This window comes from Petaurus breviceps, unplaced genomic scaffold (genome assembly GCF_028583685.1).
Source record: "Petaurus breviceps papuanus isolate PSGF00001 unplaced genomic scaffold, PetGlider_PUasm1.0 98, whole genome shotgun sequence".
NCBI lineage: Eukaryota > Metazoa > Chordata > Mammalia > Diprotodontia > Petauridae > Petaurus > Petaurus breviceps.
In genome coordinates, this window is record NW_027187460.1 from 35,833,770 (window position 1) to 35,854,378 (window position 20,609).

Here is a 20,609-nt window from a genome sequence, read left to right on the forward strand (position 1 = left end):
TAGAGGAGGGTTGTGTTCAGACCTTGTTTGGAAAAGATGGTTACTGACTTTCTATGCCTTTCACAGTGATTAATGTCTTTTTCAATTTTCCTTACCTGAATGTGATAGGAGAATAGTTTAGGAACCACTCCTCTCCCCACTTCTCCCAACACTGGTTGTTTTTCACTTACTATAGCACCTGAATTTAAGGTATAATAATAATTATACAAGAATTCAAGGAGAATCCTAGTTGTAAGACCTTTAGAGGTCATTCTCTCCTCCCTGCCCTTTTTCCTTTTCCAGAGCCATGAAGACCTAGAAGAATCCCATGGCAAACTTTGTTATTTGAAAATAGAGGTTGAGTGACCAGTGACACCTTCAATTCTACTTTCACATGGCACAGTTTAATTTAAAATAGTTTATGGGATGCATTGCATTTTAATTTTTTTTTTTATTCTTTTGAGACTGAGACTTCCTATCTTGCCAAGGCTAGATATGCAATGGACTCTTACATGCCTGATCTCATTGTTTGTTGGCATAGAAGCTTTGGCCTATTTTATTTCTGATGGACTGGTTTGTCCTTCCTTAGGCTGCCTGGTGGCTGCCCACTCCCAGGTGTTCACCATATTGATGTGAAACAGTGCAATATTTAATTAACTTGAGCACTAGTGATGTTTAGTACTCCCGAGCACAAGTGATTCACCTCAGCCTCTCTCAGTAGCAGAGATTACAGCTGGGTGCCATGGAAGTCCTCCTTTGGATCATGAGTTTCCAGGGGGCAGAAACCAGCTGGTTTTTGTCTCTTTTTATATCTCCAGCACTTAGCATTGTGTCTGGCACATTTTTTTATCACTCAGTTGTTCAGTTGTGTCTAGCTCTTTGTGACCCTGTGGACCAACTGTGCATGGAGTTTTCTTGGCAAAGATAGTGTAATGGTTTGCCATTTCCTTCATCAGTTTTTATGTGGGCAGAGATTAAGTGACTTGCCCAGGGTCATATAGTATAAGTGTCTGAGATCAGAATTGAATCCTGGTCTTTCTGACTCCAGGCCCAGTGTTCTTATCCATTGCCCCCTAGTTGCCTGGAAGGAGATTAAACGTTTTATGACTTATTGTCAAATTTGACTTATTGGCTGACTGACTGACTAGTGCTTTAAAGATGTGTTATGGGACTTGGTATATCCACAGAGCATGTCTAATGGTACTTCCCATGTGGAACAGGGTGAGGAGCCTGCTTCCAGAGCAGTCATGTTGCCATTCAACAGAGATGCCTTAGAGAGACTTTGGAGCATGCACTGACTTTCTATAACTGATTTGGGTCTGTTAACCAATGGTGAAGGATAGTCTTTTAGACACACACACATATGTGTATATATATATGTATACATATACACACATATATCTATGCATATAAAATATGTAAACACATCTATATTATGAATATATACATGTATGTGTATACAAAACACACATAGTTGTATACTCATATGTATACACAATGTATATGCGTGCAAATATACATATGTACACATATACATACATATGTGTATGTACACATGCATATAAAACTTGAATAGGTTCTGCAAATAGCCAATGATTTAGGCCTAGAATTGAATAGGAGAAATTCAGGAGAGATCATCTTCAGAATACTGTGTAGAGTTTTGTCTCAAGCTATTTGCTGCTATCTTTTAAATGCTAACGTCTTCCTAGTAATGCTTTATGGTTGTTGATCAATCTCAGAATAATGAAAATCAGAGACCCAAAAGCAACTACAAAGATGTGTGTTAGGAGTCAGTAACCTGCAGCATATATCTGAAGATACCTTAAGTAGGGTGCTATGAAAGACATCCTCAAGGATACACATACCAGAAAAGAAATACAGCAAAGGGCAAGGGATAATGTTTGCATGATCTGAGTGCTGTCCCAGTGCTCAGAAAATAGGAAAACAGCCAGCTAAAGCCCAAAGTGTATCGGGTAGTCTTCCACAGAGGATTTGCAGAAAGATACACAAGGAATTGCAGTGGAAGAGAAGACATGGAAAAGTGGCTATCTGTACTGGGAAGTGTATGCTCATGCTCATGGGAATTTGGATCCATTCAAGTATAAAATTATCTCACTCATTACTAAATGACTAATCTATTCATTTGTTTATAAAATTGAATGTGTTTTGAACAAACATAATAAAAAGTTGCACAATTATATTTGCTGCAAATAAAATTTACTTCATTTGATGTGTTAGATACATTCGTGAAAGGTTGTGTCTGGAGCAAACATCTGCATAGTAAATCATGGTGGCGGTTTTTTCCAACTAATTTCCATTAAAATTCCAGAAATGTTTCCTTGTACACTCTTGATCCTCTTCAAGAGGCACAACATAATGGCACTAGTAGCAGAAATCAGATGACCTGGGTTTAAGTTCCAGCTCTCTCATTTGCTGGTTGTCTGATCTTAGGCAAGCCACCTCTCAAATTTTCCCTTAACAATGAAATGAATTAATGATACCTTCTCTTTCCATCCCCTAGAGTTTTGAAAAGATTAAACTCCCTAATCGTTTTTATCTATGAGTCAACAGACAGATTTACATGTGTGCATTATAAACTCATATTTGATATTTTAGAAAAATATTATTTGCATCAATATTTCCCAAGATATTCATATTAATATCATAAGGGCATCAAAGTTCTGTATAATATAATTTAGGAAATTCTAGATTAGGTCACTTCCAAGATCCCTTAAATCTTAAAAATACCATGATTCTAGAGGACATAAAATTATGCCTTTATTAAAATCCAATATAAATTATGTTGGCTTGATTCCCATTAATTCTGACATGATTGCATTTGTATGAACATATGAAGCATTTTCCTTATCTCCCCAACTGCCAGTGCCTCCCCAACAAAGTTTCTTCTATTTATTTTATGTGTAACTTTATATGTTCACATTGAATCCCCTGATAGAATGCAAACACCTTGAGGGAAAGGAGTATTTCACTTTTTTTTCTTTGCATCTCCAGTGCCTAGCACAGTGCCTGACTCAGGGCAGGTGCTTAATAAATATTTGCCAATTTCCTGGTTGTCTGGTGTTCAGGGAAGACTGGCTCCTCTTGTGTGAGAGCTCAGGGGGGCTCATCCATCTTGATGACCACCCAATTCACCCACCTGTGACTCCAAGAAGTTGTACATGGGCAGTTGCCACACCCTAGTGAAACCGTCACATGGACTAAAGCAGACTGGGGATAACTGACAGACCTCAAACCCATCAGTGAGTCAGGAGGGTGTCTACCCTAAGCATGTGAAGACTTCCCTTAGTTGAATGTGTTGATGAGAAAAAATTTGTTCCAATGACCACGAAGGCAGCTGAAGCAGGCACTGTGGAGTGCTTAGAGTTTGGTCAGACATTGAAGTCACCAAGGTCATCCACTACATCCTGGGCCATCACTAGTCATCCAGACTTTATCTTGCCACTGGACTTTGATGAATCTGGAAGAGAGAGTGAGACTGATGACTGCACAACTCACCTTACTTAAAATTCAACTCAGCCACGAATCAAGACATCACTCCATTGTCCTCTTTGGAAAAAAAAAATGTCAAGCAATGACATCCACATATAAAGGGGCAAGCTCAATTTATATATGGGAAGCCCTCAATTTCTAGTTCTTATTCCATCTGAAGCTTTAATATTTAATCTTGTTAGTCACGAATGCAGTGCCATTGGCTTTGACATGTTAGTTATGGCCATCAGTTTTTTGAAAAATAGATGTTGGTATTTTTGTAAATTTCTTTTAAAACCAGTAACCAAATTCACTGCCATACCTCTCATTCTCAACTTGTCAATTTAGTGATACATTTGTGTATGTATGTGTTACTTGGTTGCAGAGAACAGTGGAGAAAATTCTACCTCTCTTCCCTTTCATGTTCTGTTCTCTAATTTCCACAATGAAGGTGTCAGCTCCATGTAGCACAAATAGCTAAGGCATTTATTTGGACATGTATCTCTAAGAAAAATACAGAGAGGAGTCATGGGGAGAGGTTTGGGGCCAGTATGTTCTTAGGAGAATCCTCGAAGTCTTCTTTCTCTTTACAGAGTGGTAGTTAAGAGTGTGAAAAGGTTTTGTTCATTCATGGGGCAAGAGTACACAGGCTGGTAAGAAATGATGAATGAATTTAGCATCCCCTACTACTGATGTTCATTCTCCACAACTTCCACTTGCACTGGCATGCTGGGTCCCTAGAGACTGGCTGTAAGTCCTTCTCCAGATTCTTAGAGTAACCCTGAGGGATGATATTTCTAGTACTGGTAATCATGAGCAACCCATAATTTGTTTCCCACTAACCATCAGACATACCTAATTTACTTTTAGTGAAGGCATTTACTGAGATAGTATAATACAAACATTTGGTATAGAACCCCCCCCCCCCAGCATAAAAAAGTCTGTGGTGGATTCTCCCCAAAATATATAAATGGTCCATAGGTAGAATTGACACTAACAAATTACAAAGGCACAATGTGACAAAGGAGAACTATGAGCTTTTGTTTCTTGGGAGCTTTCCTCTCTCTTTGTAAGATACTCATAAATTTCCCTTTAGGTGTCAATCTTTGTTGGGCTTTGTAGAGACCCTAGCCAGCCAGTATTTTCTCCATGGACCAGTCATGATCCCTGAAGCTACCTCTCCTCAGATGATTGTTGCTGCTGGTAAGATATTCTATATCCTACTATTCCAGTCTCTGATTCTAGCTAGATGCACTGTCTGGTATTAATTCACTTTCCCTGATAACTCTTGGATAAAATATTCTCCCCACCCACCACGCTCAAATCCTTCAGGAGCAATTCTCTCTTGGGCCTTGGTTCCACATTTCAAACTGGAACACTCTAAACTAGAATTTTTGGTGGGGAAGTAGGGTAGGTTGAGGCAATTGGAGTTAAGTGAATTGTCCGTGGTCACCCAGCTAGTAAGTGTCAAGTGTTTGAGGCTGGATTTGAACTCAGGTCCTTCTGACTCCAGGCCAGTACTCTATGTACCATGCCACCTAGCTGCCCCTAGAATTCTTCTGCCAACAGACTGATTCACTTGTTGACTGATTCTCTGCTGGGCTGCTTGCTTTTTTTACACAAAGGCTCAACTCTTGTTGGATTCTTTCAGTCAATCACATGATGTTATTTTGAACTAGCTTTTGTACTTTTGGTGATTTATTAAGGGAGGAATCTTCTGTGATTGACATTAGTTTGGGGGCGGGTAGAACCTCACTCATATGAAAAATTTAAAGAAATATGAGAAGACTTGTATGAACAGATGCAGAATGAAGTAAATGATCTAGGGAATCTATATGGACAATGACTACAATAATGTAAATGAAAGAACACCAAAACAAGACAGATGGTTGCTATTATAAGGATCATCCTATTCCCAAGAGGAGAGGAGAAATTCACCTGCCACCTATCCTTGGAGAGTTACTGAACTATGGGTGCAAAATGTTTCATAGTCTGTCAGAAAAGCTTCAGCTGGAGAATTTCCACCTTAGGGAGATACCCCCACCAATGAAATAACAAGTCTAGCTTCATGTATGTGTGTGTGTTATACTCACACATGTAAATGGATATGTATATTAAGATGCACAATTATATGAATATATAAGCAGCAGTTTAGATCGCCTTCCATTAACTCTGAATATACTCCATATACATCTAGTTATTTACTGATTCATTCATGTGTCCTCCTTTGGAATGTGAACTCCTTACAGGAAAGACTGGGTCTGCCTTTCTTTTTATTCCTAGTGCTTAGCACAGTATCTAGCACACAGGAAGTGCTTAATAAATGCTTGCTGACTATTGATTAATAGATGAATAAGACACCTATTAAAATATCTTTTAGTTTTCATATGAATGTTTTGCATCAAGAAGACACAGCCTTTACATATCCCTTCTTATAAAAGAGTTAAAAAGCTTACTTAAATATCTTGTCTGAAACAACAGACAGTGTTTTAATATGCTACTGAAGGTCAATGAATCATTGCCCATGCTTATAAGAGCAATTGATAAATGGGCATTCATTTGGTCCTGAAATTGGTGATGGGTTTTGGTTATTACATTTCAAAATACAAATGTGACAGGAACTTTGAATAAATGCTGGCAAAATCACACACTTTCAAAACTTGTTTATTCAGTATGTTTGACAAGTACAGAAAAATAAAAAGCATATTTTACAAAATATACAATTTCCATATTTACATTAATGTTTTGTTAACATAACAAGAAAACAAGTTCAATGCACAAAACAAGAATTTACAGATGTAATGGTATAGCTTATCTTGCAGACTCATAGGGATACACATGTGCACACATATATCTTATTTACGGGGTGCTTTATTATGGGTCATATACAGCTTAATAAGCCATAGATACATTAATCCCAAATTTGGGATCACATGCCATTCTGGTGGTTTATTACACCATCATAGCAATTGCTTATTCTCGTGTCTGGAATTCAGTTATACGTGCACCCAAAAACAACACAGACAGCTAAAGCATGCTTCAGAATGGCAAAGGAAATGAACATGTGGAAAGGATTGGAAGCTCCTGGAAGGTGGCATTAGCTTTGAGGGAGAGGGTTACCTCCTGCTGAGTATTTTTCTCTTCCTCATTATTGTAAAGAGTTTAAAATGCAACAAAGTTTATTATGACCTGTAAAGCCAGACTAACTTGCTTTTAGGTATCACTCATGCCACTAAGTGACCTCCTACCCAGTTTATGAGTGTAGACCCTGCATGTCTCTTTCTGGGCAATACATATCAAAATGAATTGTCTCCATTCAGACTTAAAAATACAGTATCAGAGCTATCTCCCATGCTAGCTTAGATCTTATTTTTATTAAATTCTCCCCAAATTTTGAATGCAAATGTATAAACAGCAGAGCACCCTTAAGTCAAAATGTGACTCTACAACAATGTACAGTGACATGATTGGTGTCATTCTGGAATAATCCCATGGTTTGAGACACTATGAGATGAGTACTTAACACTCTACTCAAAGGCAAAAGGACACCATCGTGCAATGTGTACAGCACACCAAGAAAAAATACAGAACTGTTTGTTATAATTATAGCGCTTTTAATTGGTCTAAACAGAATCATAGAAAATTAACCTGTTGTTGAATCTTATCTTTTACTTACCTTTATTCTACTTGGACTCCTTGCTTTATTTACTAAATTCTTCTTTCCTTTCAGGTAGCACAAAGTAAGCTAGCTAGCTACAAGTCAAACCAGAGAATATGCTACATACATGCTGAGGTGGGAACAAGTCACTGATCTTTAACACATTTATCTTACATTCAAATGAAGGGGTCATGTTTTGGCTTATTCCCAAATTTTCTCCATCAGCACATTGCCTGGTCTACACAGCTTATATCTTCATTCTTCTAGGCTTGGGTTCTAAATCTTGGAGGAAGGCATCATTGCTCTGGGGACAGTTGGTGTGACAGGCACAAGTACTGATGAGCATCATAGGCTTCTTGACAATTTGTCCTTGAGGACAATGGAATGTCACTTGGATGGTTTTGGTATTGTGTGGAGTGCAGCATCGGCCATCAGTACAGATGCCACAGTACCTGGGTTTGTACGTCTGGGTGCTACTGCAGTTCTTATACTGTAAGTGGATGGCCTTAAGCGACTTCTGAGTGCGGAGACACTTCTTTCCTTTCTAAGAGAGAGAGAGAGAGAGAGAGAGGTGGACGCATGAGCTGAGGCATAGCCCTTGGGGTACGCACTGACTCTTATTCTGATAAGCAGTAAATTTCTGGAATAACTAGGAAGTCTAGGGCAAGATTTCCCAAGCACAAGTGATGACAATTTTTTACTAGTCCATAAAACTTTCACTACCATTTTAAAACTTGTAACTTTCCTAAAGTAACACTTTTCCATAATCCTCCTTATGCATTTTTTTTTCTTTTTACAATTCTCTTTCCTGCCTCCTGATCGTCAAAGAGCCACCCCACACAGGCTGCAGAGGACAGAGCAACAATTATTCAGTAGATGGGAATGGAGATACTTTGCTAGTCTGCAGTATAGTTTAAATTGGGAAACTGGTCTAGAAAATATGTGAAACTTAAAAAAGGTTGCCAGATACCAAATTGGTTGCTAGTCATAGAATATTTTTCCTATATGGAAAATAGCTGTAGTTAGGGAGAAAGGAAGCAATAAATAAAGCCAAATTAAAAAAATAGGTTGAAAAGACTTTTAAAATAATCTATTTACTGAAACCTTTCAAAAACTGAAGTGCTATTAAATTTTAGCTCTTTGGAGGTTACAAATCTGTCCCACTCCACTGTCATTAGCAAATATTTGTTTTAATGGCAGTTCTCAAAGTGTAGTATATGAATATCCCCTGGGGATCCCCAACACCCTTTCAAGAGATCCATAAGGTCAACAATATTTTTATAAGTGTACTAACATGTTTTTTGCATATTAAGATATTTCTCCCTTTTCCAACTGAATATCTGTGTGAGGCTGGATCTTCTTCATACACTTGAACAAAAACAGCATATCACAATAGACTGAATGTAGAAATATATATATGAGAATACAGGTGTCTTCTATTAAGCCAAGCATAAAAGATTTGCAAAAAAAAAATGTAAAACAGGTCTACTTTTATCACTAATATTTTTGTTAAGGAAAATATAGGTATTTTTCATAAAAATATGTTGCTTGTGTTAACATATAATAGATTTATTACTGTTATTTTAAATGGAATAAATGAAAATAATTGGTTTTAATTTTTAATAAGTAAATATCAATAGTGCCAGTTATGTGACATAGTGGCTAGAGCACTGGACCTGACATTAATAAGATGTACCTTCCTGAATTCAAATCCAGCCTCAGACAGTTACTAGCTGTGCGACCCTGGGCAAGTCACTTAACCCTGTTTGCCTCAGTTTCTTCATCTGTAAAATGAGCTGGAGAAGGAAATGGCAAACCATTTGCCAAGAAAACCCCAAATGGGATCACAGAGAGTCAGATATGACTGAAAAACAACTGAACAACCACAAAATATCAGTAGATATAACCAATGTAGACAAAAGCTCTTTGGGAGTCCTCAATAAATGTTGGGAGTTTGAGAACTATTTTATAGTACTAGTATATTGTGTTTATTAAATTTTTTTTTTGCATTAATCTGAGCTCATTTCTAGCTAGCGATTATAAATAGGGCACAAGGCCAACAATATACTTCCCTGTCCCTACTAGTAAAAGGAGGAAATCTCTAGTGCAGGGGTAGGGAACCTGTGTCCTCTAAGTCACATGTGGCCCTCTAGGTCCTCAAGTGCAGCCCTTTGACGGAATACAAATTGTGAATCCAAAATTCAGTCAAAGGACCGCACTTGAGGACCTAGAGGGCTACATGTGGCCTTGAAGGTGCAGGTTCCCCACCCCTGCTTTAGAGAGTAAAGTTGGGGTATACTGCATTAGACTGAAGTAATGTTTCCCATTATGTAGATGATTATAAAATAATAATGTTTAGATGTATATCCATATCCCTAACTGAAATTGAGTATTTTAAGTTTCCAAGAAATGCTATGGAATGCTCCATTCAGCTCTCCGACCCCCAGTGATTTTAGAGGTACTAAGTGGAAGCTAGGTGGTCTAGTGGAGATCATACTAGTTCTGAAGTCAGGAAGACCTGAAATCAATTCTAGTCTCAGACACTAACTGAGTGATCCTGGGCAAGCCACTTACCCACTGTCTCTCTGTGTTTCCTCATCTGTAAAATGAGGATAATATAAACTAAGACACTAGTTATAAAGTATATTGCACACCTTAAAGTCTTGTATAAATGGTATCTAGCTATTTCTGAGTTCTCTGTCCCTTGCTATGTTACAACTGCTAATGTTCTGATGTTTAAGAGACAGTGAGGAGATTAATGACTGGGTAGTCTCTGTGATAACCAGCCTGACCTTGTTTGCCCTTTCAGATTTCTCTCTGATGCTGACTCACAGCAGTGCCTGAGCCATAGGGTGCCTACCTCTCTGTGATACAAATTTTTCTTTACCCTTCCCTTCAGCTCTTCTGTGCCCTCTTCCCCTATCCCCTACACAAACGCCATTTTTCTCTGGCTTCAAGGATATGTCCTCTCACATATACTGCTCCCATACAACTCTCTCAGAACTATTCTCAGCAGGACTGCTTAATAGGATGTACCTTTTCAATGGCGTGTTCAGCCTCTTGTTCACAGGGCCTTACGATGCAAAGACGAGTTTGCTTCATCATCTCACATTGGCGATTCCTATTGGTGACCCGAGTAGAAAATCCCATCCCACAGCTTTTAGAACACGCACTCCATTCTGTGGTTTGCTCGATACAGTTGAGACTTGAGTCAGACACACCAATCCCTAGTGTGGCCTCTTGTCTGTAAGCTTTGACAAAGATACACACCATCAACATGACTGGGAAAAACATAAGGTTCACAAAGTGGCCCTTCCAACAATTACTCATGAAATAAAGACAGAATAAGGCTAAGGAAGGGCAGATAGGTGGCACAGGGGATAGAGTGCTGGGCTTGGAGTCAGGAAGCCGCCTCTTCCTGAGTTCAAATATGTCCTCAGATTCTTACTAGCTGTGTAATTCTGGGCAAGTCACTTAATCCTGTTTGCTTCAGTTTCCTCATCTGTAAAATGAGCTGGAGAAGGAAATGACAAACTACTCCAATATCTTTGCTAAGAAAATCACAAATGGGGATCACAAAGAATTGGACCTGGCTGAAAATGCCTGAACAACAACAAAGGGTAAGGTAGAAAATGGTAACTTCCTGTATACAGATCATCATCGGCAACCCAAATCCATGCCTTTAGAATGTTTAACGGTATAGGTTTCCATATGAAAGATTGAGATTTAATTGCTGATTTTCTAGAGGAAATAGTGTTTGCAAGTCTACAAAAAAAATAATAAAAACACAAGTGTACTTTGGGAGGGTAGAAGGGACAGTTTTGACAGAACTGATTCAACAATTCAACAGGAAATCATTGAGCTACAATGGGAAAGACATAGTGTTAGACATTGTAGAAGCAATAATGGATGAACGAGTGAGTGAGTGAAAAAGCATTTGTATGTACCAAGCCCTGTGCTAAGTGCTAGGGATAAAAGGAGAAAAAGCAAGATAGCCCCTGCTTTGAAAGAGCTCACACGTTAATTAGTTAAGGAAAGTGTGGAGGTAGGGCAGATGGGAAGGCCTGGAAGATCTTAGGATGCAATAGAAGGGAATATGGTAAAGTCTGATAGCCCTCCATCTCACCAGAAGTGATAGAATTGATGACTCCCATTTCCTCTACCCTGTGTGTGCAGCCAAGAAGCCCAGGTGGACATGGGGCACTTCCTGCTAGAAGTTGAAGGGGGAGGAAGATGAAAAATAGTCTCTCCCCTTAAGAAACTTACATTTTTCTTAAGGATAGGACATAAAAACAGATAAGAAAATATAAGATAATTTGAGGAGAGACAGAGTCACTGACAACTATTGGGTTTCAAGGAGGACTTCCTGTAGGAAGTGATACTTGACACAAAAGACAGAGTCAGATTCTTTAGTTTATTAAAATTTATGCTTATTGCGTGTGACTTGGGGCAAGCCAATTCCATTTCCAAGTGGTTCTATTTCCTTATTTGTTAAACATGGTTGATGATTTATTGTTTTGTAAATTGTGTTGTATAATTCAGTATAAGTTGGAAGATAATTTTAACGTCTTCAAATAAAAGGTTCACCACACAGTAAAGTCAACAGCATTTTACAAAGTAAATATGGGTGTATTTTTATCCTCCTGCTTTATGTCAGAGTAGATCAGGAATGTGTTATTTAATGGAAAATTTAATCCACAAAAATATTGTGAAATTGAACTTCAACAGTCAAAGTCTTAGGAATAGTCCAATGTACACAAATAATTATGGAATGGGATAAGGGTAGGGACTGGATGTATAAATCTGATCGGTCAATAACCATTTTTAAGCACCTACTGTGTGCCAGGCACTGTGTTGAGCTCTGGGGATACAAAAAGAGGCAAAAAAAGAGGCTCTCCAGGAGCTCACAGTCTATGGGGGATATGACATGCAAGCAAATATATGCAAAGCAAGATAACATAGGATGAATGGAAATAATTAACAGAGGAAAGGCATATTGACTTAGAGAACTCATAGCTGAGACAATTCTTTGTATAAACAGAAGTCAGCATCTTTTCTTAAACCTAAAGTCTTAGAGTAATACTTAGAGATCAAATAAGGTACCCAGAATCCCATAGCCAGTATGTGTCAAGATGTGACATCTAGGCCTTTCAGCGTTCAAGGTCTTTATCCACATAAACAATCAAACAGCATAGATTGAAGGGGTGGGGAACCTGTGGCCTTGAGGCCACATGTGGTTCTATAGGTCCTCAAGTGTGGCCCTTTGACTAAATCTAAACTTCACACAACAAATCTCCTTAATAAAAGGATTTGTTCTGTAAAACTTGGACTCAGTCAAAAGGCTACACCCAAGGACCTAAAAGGCCACATGTGGCCTCAAGGTCACAGGTTCCCCACCTTTGGTAGACAGTCAAAAAACTATATTCTAGTTCAAACCTTGTCACTTACTTTGGTGACCTTTCTGGGCCTCATTTTCTATCAACTTAATTCAGTTCACCAGACACTTAGAACCAGAATGCCAGGTTGTTCTAAGCCATGAGAAGAATGGTACTCTGCTTAAATCATAATTTTCAGATTTATTTTTCTATTTTCTTCATCTGAACCTGTCATATCATCCACATAGGGAATTCCTGGCACGGAAATTGCCTTTGCTGATAAAGATTACCAAGTCATCTGTCACTTACGTTTTCAGAGACTTGCTCATGGTCACACCAATAAAAACAAATGCTTAGAGCTAGACTATAATAGAGGCAGAATTTGAAACCAGGACTCCCTGGCTTCCCTTCCCTCAATCAAGCTCTCTGGATCTACTAGGAAACACTGTGTCTCATGGATTTGTTACAGAGAGAATGGGATAAGTTATGTGAACAAGTCTTGGGAGAAAAACAAAAAATAGAAACTAAAGTGCTCCACAGATGTAAGGTATTATTAAATCACTTGTTAATGGTACCCAGGGATGAAATGTCAAAAGTAGGTTCCTTATGAGTAACTACGGCTGGAGAAAACACCCACTAAGACTGACCTCATTGTTAAGTGATCCCAATAAGCTTTAGCTGTTGGCTGACATGCAGCTTCTGCAAAGCAATCTCTACTACCAGATGAGTGAGAACACTGCAATATTTCTTTCCCTTGCTAAGGAAAATGGCTAAGTTCCTTACAGGAAATGCTTTGGGACTTCACTTCTTCCCATGTCATTTAGCATCCTAAGCTAATAGTTCTAGAGCTGTAAAAATCTTCAGAACTCATTTGGACCAATCTCCTCATTTTACAGATGTGGAAACTGAAGCCCAGAAAAGTGAAGGAACTTGCCCAAGGTCACAGGGAATAGTATGCATCACTGGTAGGATTTGAACTAAGCTCTTATTTCTCTGTAGAACATGGAGAGGGATTTATTTTAAGGATATGCAAGTGGAGTATCACCATCCAAAAAGGAGGGTCACCCTGTATAGCAGAGAAAACACTTAACTGGAAGAAAGCACTATGATGATATCAGAAGATGTGGGTTTCAATCCCAAAGTAGTTCCACTACCTACTAGCTGTGTGACCTCAGACAATCCACGTAGACTTGTGAGATTTGATTTCACATTCTGTAAAATGGGTATCTGAACTTTTGGTCATAGATCTGTATTTGTACCATGGAGGGGGTAGGGCTTGAAATGAGAATCAGATGAGATTATATACGTGAAAACCCATTGCAAAGTGCAAATCATCATCTAAATACACATCAGTTTATATGTTGGTATTACCCCAGTAGAATGTAAGCACCTTGAGGGCAGGTTTCTATCTCTCAACTTTGGGCATTTTTTTTTTGGTGTTGTCCCCCATGCCTGGAATGCTCTCCCTCTTTATTTCCACTTGCTGGCTTCAGGTTCCAGGTAAAATCTCATTTTCTACAGGAAGTCTTTTCCAATCTTCCTTAATGTGAGTGCCTTCTCTCTATTGATTATTTTCAGTTTATCATGTATATCACTTGCTTGTACCTACTTGTTTTCATTGTGTCTCCCTCATTAGATCATGAACACACTGAGAATAGGGACTCCTTTTGTCTTTCTTTGAATCCCCAACACTTATCAAAGTGCTTAGCAAATAAGTGTTTAATAAATGTTTACTTACTGACTGAGATTGGTTCTTTTTCTGTTTCACAGATATTCCAGTCCCCACGACAGTGCCACTTTCATAGAAAATATTTCACAAATGCTTGTTGGATTGGATGAATGTTCAAGTAAGCTACTATGTATTATATATCATTTATACTATTACATATTAAATTATTATAATTATATAACTATTGTCATAGCATCAAAATAATTTTTAAAAATATATCTTTGCCTGTGATTTCATGAGTATAGGTAGCTACTGGTTAGGGACTTTCTTTGTCAATGCAGCTCAGCACCTTCTTTGTTGCTAGGGAAATTGAGAAGTGAAGTGACTTGCATAGGGTCTCACAGTCAGAGTGTATCAGAATTAGACATGGGCACAGGTCTTCCTGACTCCTGGGCCAGTTCACTTTCCATATTTACTTTTTGATCATCACATAACTTTTGTATTACCAAGGACCAAGTTGACTTGATTTGGAGTCAGATGACTTGGGTCCAAATCTTGTCTTTGAAACTTACTTTCTACATGACATTAGAGTAAACCACTCTGCCTATTTGTGCCTCGGTTTACTTCTCTGTAAAAATAAGAATGTCTAAAGCCTATGAAGTATTTTCATGGAAAAGAAGAGCTATTTAGCAGATTCCCATTTTAGGTATCTGGTGAGCTCATTACAGTATGTTGGGTTGGATTGTAAGGACACTCAGCATTCTTAGAGAGCAAATTGGAAAGCAAAGCCACAATTCTAACAAATGAAGGCCAGATTCTCATGCTGAAATGTTCCTTATGAGACCCCAGAGTATGCATGCCTTTAGCGTTCAGGCACAGAGTGGAAAAAGGCCCCTGTCCAGTGACCTCCAGCCCTAATGAGTTTCTCACCTGGTAGAGCAAGGCCTCCCAAAGTCCCTTCTTCCTTTGGGTCACAAACCCACTGCTCGCAACATTCTCCTGGAACTTCCACTTTCCTTGGGAAAGGACAGTCAGGGCGAGGAAGGAGCAGGTCATGGTTGCAACGTGGAATGCAGCCTATTTGCCCATCTCTGCAGGTGCACTGATATTTACAGCTTGGCTGGAAGGTCTCACCACTTCGATAAATTATACCATCAAACACACAATTGTCTTCTTCTAGAACTAAGATGTTCAGGGACATGGGTGAAAGACAAAGGGGAAAAAGAACAAAAAGAAAAAACAAACCACAGTAATTACACAAAGGATTTCTGGAGATGGCAAAAATCTCCTATTTGTCCTTTTCTAATTTCTGGACAAAAAAAAGGTTCCTAAGGCATGACTGATAGCTGAGTTTGAATCTAAATTGTAAAGATCATTTCTATCTGCAAAAATTGTGCTTTGGTTGGATTTCATGGGCTATGATGTTGCATTGAATTAGAGATTACTTTTCAAGTCCTTTGTTGCTCTAAATCTGTGCTGATATGATCCTTATATTTACCTCTCTAGAACTATCTCTTCTGCTATAAAATAAAGGAGTTATAACTGGTTGATCTTGAAGGCCCAGTCCTGTGGTTCTGAATGCACAGTGAGTGCTCACCCTCCTCTCCAACTTTGCTTTAGTGCTGGTGAAGCACAAGTTTAAATATTAATTAGCCAGCTCACCTTTCCCTATGGAGATGAATTGGTCATAAAGTGAATTGTCTGGATGTTTTATCAGTTGTTATTCTGGGTGAAGGAGACAGTGGATGTTTTCCTTTTTTTTTTCTCCTTCTAGCCCTAGTAACTGGAAGAGTGCCTCCTGAAATCAATTAATGTTTGTTGAGTTTTCAAGGGTAGCTGACTCAACAACCCTGTCATAAATGAAGTATATTTCTACAACAAATTCCAGGTTTTCAATCATCTTTCCCTGAAAAAGCTCAAAGATGTTCCCCCTCCCCCCCCTCGTTTTATTTTGCCATCCTTCCAAGTCAACAAACATTCAAGTTACTAGGCTAGGAGCTTGAGACACAAAGAGCAAAAAAAAAAAAAAAAAAGCCTTGCTTTCAAATAACTTTCATCCTATGTGGAAGCACTGAAGAGAGAAATTGCAATCGTATATACAGCAAAGGAGAACCTGTTATGATGCTTTTATCCAACTTTCTGGGTGATCTGGGGCTGGCGGTCCTTTTTTTTTTTTTTTAAACAACATGTAATATACAGGTGTGAAAACAAACCTGCTAGATGACAGCCTGGGGAATTTTATGAACTTTGTTTTATTATTATAATTATTTTGCATGCAGTCTCAGGGCTTTCTCCTTTCCTCCCCTCCTCTCCCCTTGGAAATCGCAAAAGGAAATGACCTAACCAGCTTTAAACTCTACTCTAAGTTGTCAATCATCTAAATTCTTTTCAAGGATATTAAGTAGTGGAGGTTTTTTAGTTCGTTCTCTTTGGTCCCACACTCTCCTTAAGCAAGAAGAGTCCCTGCAATACCAGCCTCTTGCCCTCTCCCTTTATTCTGTCTTCCCTTTTAAACCCAAATCCCATTTACCACCCCTGAGTTCTTTCTCAATTACCTTTCCCCCATGATTATGTCCCTCCCCTCTGTCTGCTCCTCCTCCCCTCCCCATCACCCTGACTTGAAAGAATGTCCAAGTCAGGATGGGGACCTTAGAAGGAACTGTAGTAAGGCCCCTGGAAGCTTCTGGCCCTGAGCTCCAAGGAGAACGAGCGCGGGTTACCCATGCAGATGCCAACTTCAGCTCTCGGATCTGCGCTGCGGTCACAGTAGAGGCCGCTGCTTTCTTGGCAGGGCAGTAGCTCGGAGCAACTCTCCCCGCGCTGACGGGCGCACACCAGGCAGCAGGAGCATCTGTCCAAAACAGCCGGCACCCCGGGGGCGCAGATAGGCGGCTGGGCTGGGCATCGGCCCGGGCACGGAGATGGACAGCTCTGAGCTGGAACGACCTGCGAGTAGAAAAGAGCACAGCCCGGTTCAGTGAGGGTGGGTCGAGGAGGAGCGCCCTGCGGGGATACAATGCGGGAGCGCCCTGGGGAGGCAGAATGCGGGAACATCACTTGCCTTGTTCAGTAGAAGGAGAAGCAAGAAACTGAGGCACAGACACTGCTTCCTCAGCTGGAAGCTCATCCCTGGTGGGGGCAGCAGCCCGCACTGCATGGTTCTCGCTCAGGATTTCTTGGAATGACTGTTTCTCCCTCTCTCTCTCTCTTTTTTAAAGTTTTGTTTTTTTTTTTAAACCCACCCAGTCCCTTTCCCTCTGGTTCTCACGCGCAAAGCTCATATTTATAGCTGCTAATGCAGATTATATAGAGCGCGTCTAGGGACAAGTAGAAGCCGGTTGGCTGCAGATGGCCAAGGAGGGAGGGTGGGATTGGCTGGGAAGCTAAATGTAATGGGGTTACAATAGCAACCCCAGGGGTTGCTATGGTAATTGGCCAAGGCATCCACAGCAGCCACGGTCTCAGCAGCAGCCGTGGAAGGACGATTAGGGCGCGGTGCTGGGCTATGTGCGCCCGCACGCCTGTGTGGGGACCGGCTTTTCTCTGGGTGCTCAGACTAGCCGGGTGGACTCCGGACTCTCAGTGAATGGGAAGGAAAAGACCAATTCCCTTCTCTCAGGACAAAAAAAAGCACCACCGTACTCTACACCCAAACCTCTTTTTCTCCCTTCTCTCTCTCCCCTCCGCCCCCATGGCTGTTTCAAACAAGGGGTCCTTAAGCCTGAATTCCTGTTTGAGGGAGGTACGGAGTCTGGGACCATCTGTTTGAGTTTGGCAAGAGGCCTGGCTGCTTAGTCATAAGTAAAGAGAAAGCACATTCAAGTTTGTCAACGTTTAGTGTCCTCACTGTATGTGTAAAAAAAAAAAAGTGTTAAAATGGTAGGGAGATACTGCTGTCCAGATGTTCTAACCTTGTTCACGAATTGTTCCAATTGTTCTCTATGTACTCCCTTTCCTCCCTCTCCCCCATCCCCTTTAGACTCAAGGGAAATAATTACCTGCCTAATTTGGAAGGAGTAAAGGTTCTAGATCGATTAACATAAACCATTTATCTTCCCTGTTAGAGAGCAAAGTCTTGAAATCATGTGCTGGTTGATGAAAACTGAAAAATTTTAAGACAGAAAAAAAAAGACAGTCCAATAGTGGGGCAGAAAAAAAGCACTGAATTTACAATTTGAGAATTTGGGCTTGAATCTCAGTCCTGCTATTTACAATTCATGGGACCCTAGGAAAGTCGCATCAGTTCTGTGGGTCTTGTTTTATCTTCTCTATAAAATGACATAATTCATGAATTCACTCAACAGACATTCAGTAACTACTTACTATATACAAAGTATTAGTGCTAGGTGCTGGGAATACAAAAAAAAAAAATAGATTGTTTTTGCCTTTAAGGAACTTAGATTGTGTTGGGGGTCTAGCATACACGTACCTGACAAGTAAATGAAAAAGATATAATTGCAAAACATAAGTTGAGAGAGAGACCACTAGCCCTGTGTGCACTCCTGTGTGTGTTTGTGTGTGTGTGTGTTAGCATCCTAGAGGTGCTAAGCTCTCTTTCAACTCTTAACTTTTTAAGATCTTGGTGCAGTTGAGATGTTAGGTGAGGTCTCTCAGGCCTCACTGTTTACCCCCAAACCTTTTTTCCCCCTTATCTCTCTCCCCTCCACCCCCATGGCCATTTGAAACAAGGGATTTCAGGTTATAGAGGAGAGTTTAACACATAAATGTCTCTTGCACATAAAACAACAACAACAAAAAAATCCCCTTTACATCTCCCACTATTTCATAAAACTGCTGTTTAACTGTACAGCATCCTTGTGGCAACCCCACCATCTAGCATCTGATGGTGGGGCCATTTTTATGCTTGAAAGGGTGGTGCTGCCTTCTGGGTGTTTTTCATACATCAGTCTTACTACTGTCTCTTGTTATTCACAGGGAAAATATGTTGAGGCCCTCTGAGAATAGTAGCCTTTTGAAGGATATTTTATAGGAAAAAATCTGTGACGTAACCAGGCTGAAGGAAAAAAAAAAAAAGAAACAAATTACCTCTCCATCCCAGGGCATGTAGGGAATCACAAGTAACTGGCAAAAAGCCAGACTTGCCCATGTACTAACGCCCACGGAGAAGGATGAGGTCAGTGTAAGGCATTTCCATGAAGTTCTGTAAGTTGCTTGGAATTACCACTTAGTACTTCCAAGCCTCCAACAAGCTTGATTTGTTTGAATTAAATGAGACAGATCTGTATCAAAGGGTGTAACCCGGAAAGTTGAGAGAGTGGGAGAGAGGGCAGTTCTTTCAACACCAGGGATGGGAGGTTCTCATTTCCCCTTCCGGCACATTACTAGATTAGTGGGTGTGCTCAAGGTAGAGGTTCCCAAAAGTTTATGATGTACAATAAATGAAAATAAGACGACCCTGTTGGTATTTGACATATGGTTCCTCCAGGAGGGAGACAGAATAATATATTGGCACAGTACACTGAGGCAGGCACCCCATATCCTGGAGTGTGATTCCCATTTCTTACCTAATCCAAAACAGGACTTAGGGCTCAGTCTTCTATTTTTTTCCCCAAGTTTAACCACATATGGTCATATATTTGACCTCACTCCAATCCATACTCCACACAGTGGACAAGCGATATTCCTTAAGTGCAGGGCTGATCATGCTACTCCCCTACTCAGTAAACTCTAATAGTTTCCTGTGACTTGAAGGATCAAATATAAACTTCTCTGTTTGGCACTTAACTCTTCATAACTTGATCCCTTTCTATCTTACTACACATTCTATACTTCTTACACATTCCTTTACTCCCCACACTCTGTAATCTGGTTTATTTGTTGTTTCTCAACATAGCACTCTATGTTATGGCCCTCAGTCTCCCATCTACTTCCTGTGCCAACTACTTCATAGTCATTTTCAATATGTATGTTGACATTGTGTGTATATGCATATGCACACACATATACATACACACACACACACACATATATATATCTGTACCTGTGTGTATATATGTATACACACATATATGTGGTATTTAGTTGTTTCAGTCATATCTTACTCTTCACAATCCCATTTGGGGTTTTCTTGGCAAAGCTACTGGAGTGATTTGCCATTTCTTTCTCCAGCTCATTTTACAGATAAGCAAACTGAGGCAAACAGAGTTATGTAACTTCTCCAGGGTCACATAGCTAGTAAGTAAGCCAGATTTGCACTTGTGTCCTCCTGAATCTGAGATTTGCTCTCTATCCACTGTGCCACCTAGCTGCCCTTACCTATGTATATATGTTGTCTCTTCCATTAGGAATGTAAGCTCTTAGAAGGCAGGAACTATTTCACTTCTATCATATGCTTAGCCCAGCACCTGACAAATTGTTGGTGCTTGATGATTTCATGACTGATACTATAACTGAGTAAAATCTGTTAAGAGCAGGTAAA

At 39.8% G+C, this 20,609-nt stretch overlaps 1 protein-coding gene across 1 annotated transcript; it reads right to left on the minus strand.

Moving 5' to 3' along the window:
* Window positions 1–6,116: 6,116 nt before the first annotated feature.
* CCN3 (cellular communication network factor 3) lies at window positions 6,117–17,832 on the minus strand. Its single transcript, XM_069081285.1, has 5 exons — window positions 17,232–17,832; window positions 16,891–17,116; window positions 15,101–15,352; window positions 10,163–10,377; window positions 6,117–7,670 (listed from the first exon to the last, which is right to left on the minus strand). Exons 1-5 carry the CDS (start codon window positions 17,325–17,327, stop codon window positions 7,374–7,376), a joined length of 1,086 nt encoding a protein of 361 aa, XP_068937386.1. The 5' UTR covers window positions 17,328–17,832; the 3' UTR covers window positions 6,117–7,373.
* Between the last annotated feature and the right edge of the window lie 2,777 nt (window positions 17,833–20,609).

Bases quoted from the DNA above. Each gene is read 5' to 3' on its own strand.
- CCN3 (XM_069081285.1), bottom strand. From the start codon at position 17,327: ATGCAGTGCGGGCTGCTGCCCCCACCAGGGATGAGCTTCCAGCTGAGG. The intron at 15,353-16,890 runs GTAACCCGCGCT...TGAACATCTTAG, and splicing joins TGAAGTTGGCATCTGCATGG to TTCTAGAAGAAGACAATTGT. The intron at 7,671-10,162 runs GTACATCCTATT...TCTCTCTCTTAG, and splicing joins CTGAACACGCCATTGAAAAG to AAAGGAAAGAAGTGTCTCCG.